The 14,135-nt window shown below is 36.5% G+C and overlaps 1 protein-coding gene across 4 annotated transcripts in view; it reads right to left on the bottom strand.

Annotated features, from left to right (window-relative positions):
• Window positions 1-1,474: 1,474 nt before the first annotated feature.
• The window catches only part of LOC150091832 (uncharacterized), a 256,523-nt gene continuing 243,862 nt past the window's right edge, over window positions 1,475-14,135 (bottom strand). For all 4 annotated transcript variants that reach the window (XM_090377195.1, XM_090377203.1, XM_090377219.1 and 1 more), the window contains 2 exons: window positions 7,172-7,336; window positions 1,475-1,840 (listed from right to left, as the gene is read on the bottom strand). In XM_090377195.1, coding sequence (XP_090233321.1) covers window positions 1,796-1,840; window positions 7,172-7,336 — 210 coding nt within the window. In that variant the 3' untranslated portion in view covers window positions 1,475-1,795. The remainder of the gene's footprint in view (window positions 1,841-7,171; window positions 7,337-14,135) is intronic.

Here is a 14,135-nt window from a genome sequence, read left to right as displayed (position 1 = left end):
GGGCAATTATTTCTATTAAAAACATCAAGTAGTTTAATGATTTTTCAAACATTGATGGTATTTTCAATATAAGAATATAACCAGTGGTGTGCTGGTAAATTTTTAACAACTGCCTTGCTTAAAAAAGAAACGGAAGACCAAGAATGTGTGTGTATATATTTATTGTAAGTTTTACCGATTTACAACAATTTGGAACTTTCAAACAATAAAATATTTATTTATTTTTATTGTAATTTCCATCTAGCCAATTGTTTCTAAACAAAATTTTTTTTGCTGACTTTTGCAGAGCTCTTATATCCATAGCCACTTTTCTAGAAATTACAATTCTAGAAATGTGAACTCTTTGAGACGTTGAGCATGGGAATGCTTTCAATTTAAGAAGCAGCAGTCCAGAGAAAATTAAGTGGATGTTTGTCGGATATAATATTCCTGCTAGAAGAGATAATCCCTACACAGACTGCTACATAGGGGAAAGGAAGCACAAAGGGTGCCAAAATAAGCACACCACGGCTGGATTTTCCATGTCACCACATACAAGCTTATCGCCCAAATGCCACTAGCTATTGTGGATTGAAGTGTGTGCCGCTCTACAGTTTAAGAACTGGCTCATAAAATTCTTGAAAATTTAACAATCAGCTTGTGCAAGCCAGCTCCAGCACACCACTGAATATAACTCAGTTATCTTATTTTTAAAAGTGTTAAACAATTTTTTCTGTGTATTATACATTCCAATAAACGTAATCAAAAAAGAATATGCTTTTTTTTTTTTTCCTTTTTTTTTTTTTTTTTGAAATGAATGCTGTAAATGAAAGGAAGTGAGCTTTGGGAAAGCTATGAATAATTCTTATTTAAACATAAATTGAATAATTAGAAGACTATATCAAATTTTAACAAGAAAGTTATATGAAATATTTCATGTGGAAAATGTAAACCACAAACTCATTGATTCTTAAATGATTTTTTTAATGGAAAGAAATCTCTCAGCAACAATTTAAGATATATATGGGTGAAACAAATCCAAAATTAAGAAAATTTCTGGTGTTCATTGTAGAAATATGCAGAAATACTGTAAAAGGTTATAGGTGTTTTACTTTTCATGATGCACTGGGAAACAATGTCACTTATGGCACACACCTTTCATGCTAAATGCTATGTGGTGTTTCCATAAAATATTTAGAACAAAATAAAACTATATATATATATAATAAAAATAAAGCTGGTATATGATAAAAAATTTTTTACACGGCACATATACATACACAGTTTTACTTTAAATATTGTTATTTAATTATTTTAACATTTTTTATCAATGATTTTGATATTGTCTCAAATTGTGACAAGAGGTAAAAGATACAGTTGTTTTCGTCTGGGTAAGAATTAAATCCTTTACTACAAGGCAGTTGTATGAATGTACAAATAAGTTAGGTCAACATTATATAAAATTCATAATTCTACAAAAAGCTAGAGGGGGAGAAAGGAGAAGGATGAAGGGAAGTTTTTATTTTATTACAAAATAGTCATGCTAGAAAAGATCATACACAATTAAGTCATTTTCACAAATCATTAGCAACTATCCCTTTCTGCCTTTTCAAAGCATCGCTGTACAAAATATACATGGTGGTGGTTTGTCACTAAAGCAGTGTCATTCCTCTTCCTTTTATATACAATCTGAGTGGGCAATATACCACCTTTCTGCCCACATCACTATACTGGCACCAGTTATTTTTTAAAATCATATTTACAGAGTTATATAACAAGGCTAAAGCAGTTTATGCTGCATCACAAAAGTCATCTTTCAACTTGTTTTTGCTCTTTTTGGTGAAAAGGATAACAGATGGCTCTGAAAAAATTACAGAAATAATATGTAACTAAATAAATACTAGGAAAAAATACACTGATTTTATTTTTCTAATTTGCTGTAATACTGGTTGAATAACACATCTAAAGTATAATTTTCAAAAATCAGAATTGTCCAAAAATTATTTTTTTTGAGAACTGCAATTGGATGACAAATTGATTCTCCAAATATGATTATATTTAATCCTTTCTGGAGTATATTTTTTGGCCATGTCTGTGGCTTGATTAGTGATTTTTTCACTAGTGGTGGGGCTGTATGGAATGAATTTCTTAATGAAATTTTGAAAATTCATAAAACTGAAAACAGGGTGAAATTAATAAAAAAATAATTAATCAGAATTTTAAAAAACATTGCAGAAAATCATAAAGAATTTACAATAAAAATTGTAAGAAACATTTCTTTTTTAATGTAATACTATTTTCTAAATCTTTATGTATCACTTGATTCAACGTATGGATCTGAATTCCAGTAACTTTCAGATTTTGTAAGTCAAATTATAGTACAGTAAACCCCAGCTATTCGCGGTATCTGTATTCGCAGTTTTGCATATTCACGGTCACTGATTTAATATAAAATGAAACCTAAAAAAAATGTGAATTTTGAAGTGCCGTGAACATTTTCTGTCATAAAAAAACATGGGCGTGGCTAAAATTATCTTTCCCAGTCAAAACAGGTGGGTGGGGGGAGAGGGGTGACAAAATCGCGAGCATGGATGTTTCTTGCTAATCCTTGTTCAGTATGTGTTATGCGCTTGTCATGGAAGATTTTGTCATTTGCTTTTAATTTATATGCTTATAAATTGAATAAATTTATAAATTTATATGCTTACAAAAGTGATAAATCTACCGTTTTGCAGTGTAAAACAGACTTTTTCGAGTGTGTTAATGGAAGAAAGTGACTTTATTGTGGACAAATTCTTCCTAACCCGTACAAAAATATGACTACGAATAACAAGGGAAATGTGAAAAGATCAAAGAAGGTGATGACATTAGTGAATAAAATTGAGTTACAGTCAGTCCTCGTATAGCACGATAGTTGTGTTCCTAGAAACCCTCGTGCAATATAAACAACAGGCCCAGTGGGAAAAATAGGGTTAGTTGCCGACCACCCAAGACTGAACACACATTTGTAACCAAAACATTACCAAACACAATAAATAATCGTAATAAAACACTTACGTATTTTATTACGAGTATTACGTAATAAAATATTGCTAATGCTTTTGCTTCTATCGTAAGCAAACTTGTTTTTTTGTTTGATTTTCGATCCAAACAGATGACAGCCGTTCCATCTCTTTCAATTCCTTGTGTCTAAATCTAATGGATTTTAATTACACTTTGAGTTGTTCCTGCTATGAAAGTTTTTTTATTTTCTCTGCATTCTTTGTAATTCCTGGCGTTGCCTCATTTAGGTCTGTAGCACGTGCAATGTCACATAGTCTTTCATTTCGCTCAAAGCATTTCACAATTTCATATTTTTCTCTATTGACAGAGGCGGACTGGCCATAAGCCTTACCGGGAAAACCCTGGTGGGCCGGAGGCCGGTGTGATTTTGGCCATAAACCACAGTATGAGGCCACTATAAATTTCCCCGGGTAAGAATTTTTGACCCAGTCTACCTCTGTTTATCGATATTTCTTTTCTTTTTCTCTCTGAATCTGCAGTGTCTTCACCAGGACGCTTCCTTTTCACATCTTTTAAGTATTTTACTCATTTGTAGGCAATAAAGAACAATTACAAAATGAGGAGGCACACTTGATACACATAAACAAAGCTGCGCGCGTGTAGCAACTGAATAAACAACACCGTAAAGGCAGAGATACACTATTAACACCTCACATTTTACTAAAGCACATTTCTAGGGGTTACTACCATAAAACAATAAAAACAATTTCCAGTTGCGTTTCTGCTAGTGGAATCTGTTATAAACTGGTAGTAAACTCTATCTAATTGCATTTGCGATTATACCGATAGCTGGAATTGTGTTGGTTTTTATGGTATTATGGTGAAATGTTTCTCCTTCACTGATATAAAAAACATAAATACATTTTCAGAATCTTCTCTTCATTCCTATCGTGTTGCATTCGACTGCCATTTCTTGTAAACACAAAGGCAAATCGTGCATAAGCGAATTCGGTTCGTGTTATATATCATTCCGCTATTTATAAATCGTGTATGATGGAATTCGTGTAATGTAAACACGTGTTATACGAGGACTGACTGTATTAGATAAAATTTGTAATGGTGAAAGCGTCTCCTCAGTGGCAAAACATTATAAAATCAATGAGTCAACGGTACAATCAATCAAGAAATCGGAAAAAAAAATCTGCTGTAGTGTCCGCGAAAACGTGCTAACGGCTTCAAAAATTTGCTCTGTAATTCGTGATGTTAAATTAGAAAAAAATGGAAAAAGCTTTAAATCTGTGGATAGAAGACCGAACTCAAAATAAAATTCCGTTCAGTTCACTCATCATTCGTGAAAAGGCAAAACTCCTTTATCAACACTTTAGCGAAACTGGTGATAGCACTGGTGGGATAAGTTTTTCAGCTAGCAAAGGCGCTAGTTTGAAAGATTTGTTTGAAATTTCTAATAAATATTACATTTAATATTAAATTGTTTCTTATTTTCATTTCGATGCCATATGCTTGCATTTCACTATGTACTGTCTATGTTCATAGTCATATTATGAAGGTACATACAATACATACATAGACAAAATTTTAGACTAGTTTTTCTTATATATTTCATACTTTGGAAAGGAACCCCTTTATTACTATGGGAGCCATAACTCAGTATTCGTGGCATTTCTCAGGAACGTAACCCCCGCAAATAGCGGGGGTTTACTGTATAGTATTCACCATACAGTGCAAGGAAGCCACAGGATTTTGCTGCACTGAAGGGGGGAGAAAAAAAATCTAACCAAGCAAATAAGAAAACACAAATTATAGTCTTCTCTCTTCACACAGGTAAGTATCCAGTAGACTTCTAAATTTATTCCAACTGTCAGCCTCAACTACATGAGAGGGCAACTTGTTCCAGCAATCAATAACTTACTGGATAAAAGAAAACTTCTTACAGTATAGTCTAAACCACAACTCTTCTAATTTTAATTTATGGCCCCTAGTTATGGAATTGTTCACAACAGTCAGAATTCCACCTTCAATCAGGTCACCTCTGAGGTACCTGGCTACCAAGCTCTGTAACCCACATAATCGGAGTCTTTCCTCATACGTCCTTCGTCCTGCCAATCTCACCATTCAAATTGCCCATCTTTGGACCCTTTCAAGAAGCTTAATGTCTTTTCTCAGATGAGTCTCCATCTTGAACACAGTACAGTCTGTCCTCGTATAGCACGATAGTTGTGTTCCTAGAAACCCTCGTGCAATGCAAAATCGTGCAATATAAACAACAGGCCCTATGGGAAAAGTGGGGTTAGGTGCCAACCTCCCAAGATTGAACACACATTTGGAACCAAAACATTACCAAACACAATAAATAATCGGGTAATTTTAATCGTTATAAAATACTTACGTATTTTATAACGATTTATTACGTATTTTATAATCGTTATAAAATACTTACGTATTTTATAACGATTAAAATATGTATTTTATTCATAAAAAATTTATTATATTAAATAAAATAGTCGTAATAAAATGCTTACGTATTTTATTACGACTATTATGTAATAAAATATTGCTAATGCTTTTGCTTCTATCGTAAGCAAACTTGTTTTTTGTTTGATTTTCTATCCAAACAGATGACAGCCGTTCCATCTCTTCCAATTCTTGTGTTTTAATCTAATGGATTTTAATTACACTTTGAGTTGTTCCCGCTATGAAAGTTGTTTTTATTTTCTCCGCATTCTTTGTAATTCTTGGGGTTGCCGCATTTAGGTCTGTAGCACGTGCAATATCACATGGTCTTTCATTTCGCTCAAAGCGTTTCACAATTTCATATTTTTTTCTCTATCGACAGAGGCGGACTGGCCATAAGCCTTACCCGGGAAATCCCGGTGGGCCGGAGGCCGGTGTGATTTTGGCCATAAACCGCAGTATGAGGCCACTATAAATTTTCCCGGGTAAGAATTTTTGACCCAGTCCGCCTCTGTTTATCGATGTTTTGCTTTTATTTTTCTCTCTGAATATGCAGTGTCTTCACCAGGACGCTTCCTTTTCACACCTTTTAAGTATTTTACTAGTTTTTAGGGAATAAAGCACAATTACAAAACGAGGAGGCACGCTTGATACACATAAACAAAGCTGAGCGCATGTAGCAACTGAATAAACAACACCGTAAAGGCAGAGATACACTATTAACACCCCACATTTTACTAAAGCACATTTCTGGGGGTTACTACCATAAAACAATAAAAACAATTTCCAGTTTCGTTTCTGCTGGTGGAATCTGTTATAAACTGGTAGTAAACTCGATCTAATTGCATTTGCGATTATACCGATAGCTGGAATTGTGTTGGTTTTCACGTTATTATGGTGAAATGTGTTTCCCCTTCACTGATATAAATCACTTAAATACATTTTCAGAATCTTCTTCATTCCTATCGTGTTGCGTTCATTTGGGGTGATTCCGCGTTCGACTGCCATTTCTTGTAAACACAAAGGCGAATCGTGCATAAGCGAATTCGGTTCGTGTTATATAAGATAACGTTCCCCTATTTATAAATCGTGTATGATCGAATTCGTGTAATGTAAACACGTGTTATACGAGGACCGACTGTATTCCAAATTGGTCTTACAATTGCCTTATACAGTGGGGTTATGACCTCACCATCTCTAAACAGCAGCAGTTCCAAAACTGGGGCCCACAAACCCCTGGGGTCCATAGACTAGTTCCAGAGGGTATGCAAAATGACCTCTGGAACTGGTCAAATTATTCATTCTACGTATAGCAAATTGGTGATAAATAAAGTTATTACATACATTTATGTAAAAATAAAAAGTCTAATGTCAATAAATATCTTCTTTCGTCTTCTCAACCTCCAACCCAAGCACAGTACTATAGGTTTTAAACTAAAGATAAAGGAGCCTCATTGCTTTGAAACATCTGGTAACTATATATATATATGATTATTGTTATTAATGAATGCTGTAAATTATTTCTCTACAACAAAGTGAAGTGTGGTCATTTCTTATATTGTTGTTAGCTCCTGTGTATATTGCCACATTCTTCAATTCTTACCTTTTGAATTTTTTTCCCTTAACTTTGTATAGGAAAGCTAAAATTTAAGAGTATTTTCTGTAGGAATAAATTTTTGGAAACCTACTACAAATATATAAGGGATGTAAAAATTACCTTTTGCCATTTTTCCACAAGCCTATTGTACTCTTGAAGATAAAATGTAAAAACTTCCTCACAGTCTTCACGAGCTTCGTGACCTGAAGGATTATAGAGCTCGCAGTTATGTTTAACAAGCATCATATCCACATGGAACTCAGTTAGGTCATGGTAACATCCACTCTGAAAGTGAAGTAAAAATTATGGATTTATAATAATTAAGAAGCAGAGAAAAAGAAAAATCAATACAACTGCAAGTGTGAAAAAGCACAATCACAGACATAAAAATAAGCCTTGCAGTTTAAATTTGTAAATTTCTAGAAATCTGTTCTTCAGTTTACAAGGAGTTGGAAATTATACACTTGTAAAGATGGAAATTTGACATTTCATGATATGTTCCTACCACTTCATCAGTGACCACAAAGACAAATAAATGGGAGAAAACTAGAATTAAATTGTTATAAGTTACTATAATAAATTACTTACATAAGGCTAAAATTATCAGTTAATTAGATCTGAATTAAATTTAGGAATTTTAATAATAATAAGAACAGCTACGATGATTTTGTAACACTATAGATAAGGTTTAGTCAACTATTAATCATAATTCAGTTAAGATATACTGATTCCATGGTGGGGAGGATAGGGCTTATCATAAATCTTTGGGCAATTCTTTGAGAATTTCTTAGTTGGAGGAATGGAGTCAGGTGGGGAAGTGTTTATATCTATTTTTAATTTGGAATAAGACTGTTTTCAAAATTGTGCTGTGGCTATTTTCAATTGCTCTTGTTGCAATTAATATTGTTGTCCATGGCTCTTCTCAACTGAATTATGACCAAGAGTTGACAAAACCTTATATACAATATTCTGCTGACGAGGCTACTAGTGACGGTCGTGTTCAAAGCCGCTAAGTGGATTTTTCTTATTTATTGATTTGAAATTATTGTTTTTCTAAAACTTTTGATTTAAATTTAGTAGTATAACATTATTTTGTGATTTCTTGATTAATTTGGTGTATTTATTCTTTACTCGGCCTTGTAAAAGTATCGGTAAGGGTTTCCACGTGTTCGTAACTACCGTTACCGTTAGTAACTTTCCCGCCATTGTGATACCGTACTAGATATACCGTAGGTTATATACCGTACTAGATAGCGTTAGTTGAACTTCGTTAGCAGTTAAATTGTACGTTTAAATAAATACATAAAACGACTTAGATTACAAACGTAATATAATTAATAACATAACATAATTAATTAATAAATTAATAGAATCATGACTCAGACCAGAGCAGCAAAGCAAAAGGCTCAAGCTAATGGAAGTGCTGTGGCTCAGAGCAGAACTGAGGGGGGCAGTTGTCCTCTGACTCACAGCCTTATAAAATGCACTGTTTGCTTGATGTTTGCAGAGCAATCGGGTACGGGACATGATACTGCCAAGGGGGATGTCTTTGTGTGTGCGCGATGCAAGGAGTGTATCGATATCAGGCAACAACTCGGCGTTCTTGTGGGCCTATATGAGAGCTTGAAGGACAGGGTGGATGCCCTCGAAGAAACTAAATTGAGGGGCCCATCAAGCTCTCAGCTGCCCACATCAACGCCAGAGCTTGCACTTGGGCATCGCGTGACACAGAGACAACCCCTAAGGCAGAATGCGCTGGTCCCGAAGGAACTAGTAGTTGTTGGTGACTCTATTGTCAGGGAAACGGGGAACATGCTTTGTAAAAAAGATAGGTGGAACAGGACCAGGGTATGTCTGCCAGGGGCAAAGGTTGATGACGTTGTAGAGCGAATATCATCTTTTAAGGGCACAAAAGGTGATATAGTTGTACACGTTGGCACTAATAATATTAAGAGTAGGAGACCGGCAGAATTACTTAACAAGTACAGGTCACTGTTGAACAAAAGCCGAGAATTAGGGTTGAATTTGAAAGTGTCTGCAATTCTGCCCAGACACGATAGGAGGGAGTATATGATGAAAGATTTGTCGATCAATTCGGCCCTGGAAAGATTGTGCAAGGCTCAAGGGGTAGAATTTTTTTCAGCCTGGACTGTACTTGTTAACAGGAGAGATTGCTTCTACAGGGATGGGATACACTTAAATAGAAAGGGTGCAAGAATATTTGCTGATGCTATCGAGGCAGTGTTAGGTGGGTCGGAAAACTGCTAGCTTGGGGGGAGACAAAGACCAATAGGTTGACAATAGCCACTGGCAGAGGTGAAAGAGATTCTTGCACTGCTTCTATTAGAATGAGCAGAAGCCTGAAAAACAAGATGCATGGTATTTCAGAGACTGCTGGGAGCCATTGCGGTACAAGTAAACACATGGGTTGTGTTAGGGTAGCTAAGAATAGAAACAGGTGCAGGTATACTTGCGTGTACACCAATGCTAGGAGTTTAGTAAATAAATTTGATGAATTTGAGGTATTGCTCAAAACATCGAAGGCAGATATTGTTGGGATATCAGAGACGTGGTGTTACACAGATAAAAGGGAAGCAGAACTGCAATTTGGGGAGTACAACGTCTACAGAAAGGATAGGAAGGGAGGAGGGGTTATGTTATTAGTTAAGAAACACATAAAAACCAAGGAAGTGAAGCCAGTCGACATCGCTGGACAGTGCAGTGTGGAGTCAGTTTGGTGTGACATAAACATTGGGAGATCAAAATTGAGAGTAGGAGTGTGCTATAGGCCTAATGACTCTGATGAGTATAATAAGGAACTGTACAGGGAAATAGAGTGGGCCAGTAAATCAGAGTGTCTTATAATGGGAGATTTTAATTTCCCAGATATTGACTGGAATTTGGAGGCTGGTTACTCACACACTAGCAGGACTTTTGTGGATTTATTGGATGATTGTTTTCTACATCAGCATGTTCGGGAGGCAACTAGAGGGAGTAATACTCTTGATTTGATTATCAGCAGTGATTCTTCATGCATTAAGAATCTGCAGATAAATGAACCACTAGGTGGCAGTGATCACAGTGTGCTGAAGTGGGATTTACTCAAAGAGGTAACTACCATTAGGGGTAAAGGGAAGGGTTATTGCTTCCGTAAAGGCGACTACGATGGACTGAGACAGTATTTAAATTCTATACAGTGGGACCAACTGATGATGTTACCAACAGCAAATTCAAAATGGGAAGCATTCAAAGAACTTATCTTGGAAGCTACTAGGCTTTACATACCAACTAAAAATATTGTTCAAGGTTTAGGCCAAAATGGATGTCAGATGAACTAATGAGGCATATGGCAGAGAAGAAAAATGCATGGGATACATACAAATTAACACATGACACAGAAGCCTATGATAGATACAAGTTGATATGCAACCAAGTTACAAAGGAGGTTAGGCAGGCGAAGGCAGATTACGAGAAATCCTTGGCAAGGGATGCAAAGAAAAACAGCAAAGAGTTCTTTACTTATGTAAACTCTAGAAGGAAGGGGATGAATCAGATTGGTCCACTTGATATTGATGGGTCAATTGTTGATGATCCTGCTCAGGTAGCTAACAAACTAAATGAATATTTTGCATCGACATTCACACATGAGGAGTTATTCAGCGAGGGGAATGCCAGAGGTGTACGCAACTCTAGCAGTAAGCTACAGAATCTTGAAATAACTGGGAGTAAAGTGGAGGAGAAACTGTTGAAGATAAACACAAGAAAGGCACCCGGGGTGGATGGGATCTATCCAGTTATATTAAAGGAGGCAGCAAAGGAAGTAAGCAAACCCTTAGCCATAATTATGAGAGCTTCCTTGGACTCAGGGGAGGTACCCATAGACTGGAAATGTGCAAATGTGACCCCAATTCACAAAGGAGGATCAAAGGCTGACACAAGTAATTATAGACCTGTGAGCTTAACTTCTGTTCCAGGAAAATTAATGGAGGCACTGGTTAAAGAAGCACTGCAGGATCATTTAGACAAGACTTCAGTTATAGCTCAGACAGAGCATGGTTTTGTTAAGGGGAAGTCTTGCCTGACCAACTTGATTGGATACTATGATGCAGTCACAAAAGAACTGGATGCAGGGAATAACTTTGATATTATATACTTGGATCTTAGAAAGGCTTTTGATACTGTTGCACATGGAAGACTGCTACACAAATTGGAGCAGTGTGACATTGGAGGCAAATTGCTGCTATGGATAAAGGGGTGGTTGATGGGGAGAAGACAGAGAGTGGTAATCAATGGACACTGCTCATCGTGGACTGATGTTATTAGTGGAGTCCCTCAGGGCTCAGTGTTGGGTCCATTATTGTTTTCTGTATTTATAAATGATATTGATGATGGTATATCGAGCCTAATGTCCAAGTTTGCAGACGATACAAAGGTTGGCAGGGTTGTCAAGGACACTACTGACACTATGCTGCTGCAACAGGATCTGGAAAGGTTGAGCAGATGGGCTGAGAGGTGGCAAATGAAGTTTAACATTGATAAATGTAAAGTACTGCACATGGGAAACAGCAACCCCAGAGCAACGTATCAACTATGTGGTACTACACTGACAGTGGTAGAGAATGAAAGGGACTTGGGGGTGGTTGTGCAGGCAGATATGAAGTTCTCTGAGCAGTGCAGACGGGCTGCAAGAGTAGCTCATGGAGTATTGTCAATGATATACAGGAATTTTTCCAGCAGGGATAAGGAGGTGATTATTCCATTGTATAAGGCGATGGTCAGGCCACACCTGGAGTACTGTATACAGGTCTGGAGACCTCATTTCAAGAAGGATGTAGAGCTGCTGGAACGAGTACAGAGAAGGGCAACAAGATTAGTGAATGGAACAAAGGGGTGCTCTTACGAAGAAAGGCTTAAGTTTTGCAAATTACAGTGTCTGGAGACTAGGCACCAGCGAGGTGATCTGATAGAGGTGTATAAAGCCTTGAATGGTTTAAGCATGCTCAATGCTGATGGGATTCTTCCTCTAGCTCAGAAAAATCACCTGAGAGGGCATAAATTCAAATTGAGGAAAGACAGATGTAGGATAGACGTGCGGAAATTTGCCTTTGGCCAGCGGGTGGTTGGTTGGTGGAACAGACTTCCATCCCTTGTGGTGGAGGTTGATAGCCTAAATAAGTTTAAGGCTCAGCTGGACAGGTATTTTGAACGAACAGAGGGGTGAAGTGGAAGTGGGGTTTTTTTTTTTTTTTTTTTTTTTTTTGGCTGATGCTGCATAAGCTTGCTTTCTTGCATCAAATGCCTCTACTAATGCTAATGCTACAGTATTATTACAAAATCATTATCGCTGTTGTTAATATTATTATGAAATAACCAGTTCTAACGAATAAGTTACTTTATGATCTCATTACAGTCAACCTCTGATAATGGAAAATTATAACGTGACATTCTTTAGAACAACCTTATTTGCAGTATTATTAGACAAAGCTCTGTTAACAAGAAAGATGACTAATTCTCGGAAATAACCTGGTAACAAGAATAAAAGCCATGTTAATTAGACCACATATATCAAACCTTTGTCCATCCACTCTTTGTAATGGCAAAATAGCAATGGTAGCAAATAAGCATATATATTCTACAAGTTCCCAAATTTAATTCTAAAATTAATTCAGATCCACCCTTAATGTATTTAATTCAAATCTAACCTTAACTGATAATTTTTGTGAGTAATCTGTTACAGTAACTTACAGCAGAACTTTGATTGTCCATGACCCTATCTACCGTCAGTCTGTTAACTGTCACTTAACCCCACCACGCCGCAATGCATTGTGATATTGCCACCATGTGTCACCCAGTTTTTGTTTACAACCCACTGCACACGGTTGTACTTTAACCTCTTGTTTCATATTTCAATAATTTTTATTTAGTAAACCCATTGAAATGACAGAGAAACTTAAGCAAGTAGTGCTGGGATTATCACAAAAAATTTAAATATTCAATCATCTAAGAAAAGGTGTACTGGCGCCTCCGTACCCAGGTGGGCAGGGGCAGCACACGCTTCTTCATTAGACTGGGCAGGGTTGTTAATGGCAGTAATGGCAGTGTGCTACTGCAACAGGAAGGAATGGTGTGATTTTTTTTTGGCTGATGCTGCATAAGCTCATACATTTGCTTTCTTGCATCACATGCCACTACTACTACTGGGGTTCGAGCCCGCGACAACCAAATACGGAGGATGTGGAAAGGTCACAGAATAACCACCGCATATGCCCGGAGCAACATGGCCTTAGTTGCTAATGCTCCTCAAAAAAAAAAAGAAAAGGTGAAAGTGCTACAAGTATAGCATAGGTTTATGGAATAGGAAGAACAGTAAACGATATAAAGTGTGATGCAGACAAAATTGAAAACATGTCGAAAATGGAAACCACTGATTGTAATGTCAAAATTCGTAAAATAATGAAGCTTGCTAAAAATGAACAATTGAATACTGCAATGCTTCAATGGTTATAATAATAATAAACAAAAAAAGCTATTGAAATCAATAAAAAACTAGGTGGAGATCCTTCATTCAAGACTAGCATCGATGGTTGAACAAATTTAAATTTTGCCATGGTATTCGACAGTTGTCGATCCAGGGTGAGACGCTAAGTGCAGATAGAATAGCAATTTCTGTTTATCGTGAAAAACTACAGAAGGAAATAGCTGATCAAATATACAACTGCAATGAGACCAGGATATAAGATGCAAAAATAATGGTGTGTGCCAATATGCCAGCAGTAGTCATAAATTGCCTCTGGTTGTTATAGGAAAACCGAAAAAGTGTAGATCATTTAAAAATATTAATTTAAATGCCTTGCAGTTAAATATTTTTCACAAAACAATGCGTGGATGAGCACATTTGACATCAAAAGGTTTACCACAATATGCAATTCACTGCTGCTCCTGCCCACCTGGCTACGGAGGCTGCAGACACTGCACTCAAGGAATCGGTATATTACACTGCTAGCATTGTGGAAAGTGTTAATATTCTCTAAGGCTAATTTTATTGCATATAATTCTGCGGTATAACTGCTACATTCAACCGGTA

Source organism: Mastigoproctus giganteus, chromosome 1 (genome assembly GCF_048544385.1).
Source record: "Mastigoproctus giganteus isolate SK-2022 chromosome 1, ASM4854438v1, whole genome shotgun sequence".
NCBI classification, from domain to species: Eukaryota; Metazoa; Arthropoda; class Arachnida; order Uropygi; family Thelyphonidae; genus Mastigoproctus; species Mastigoproctus giganteus.
This window is presented reverse-complemented; position numbering and strand designations above follow the sequence as displayed.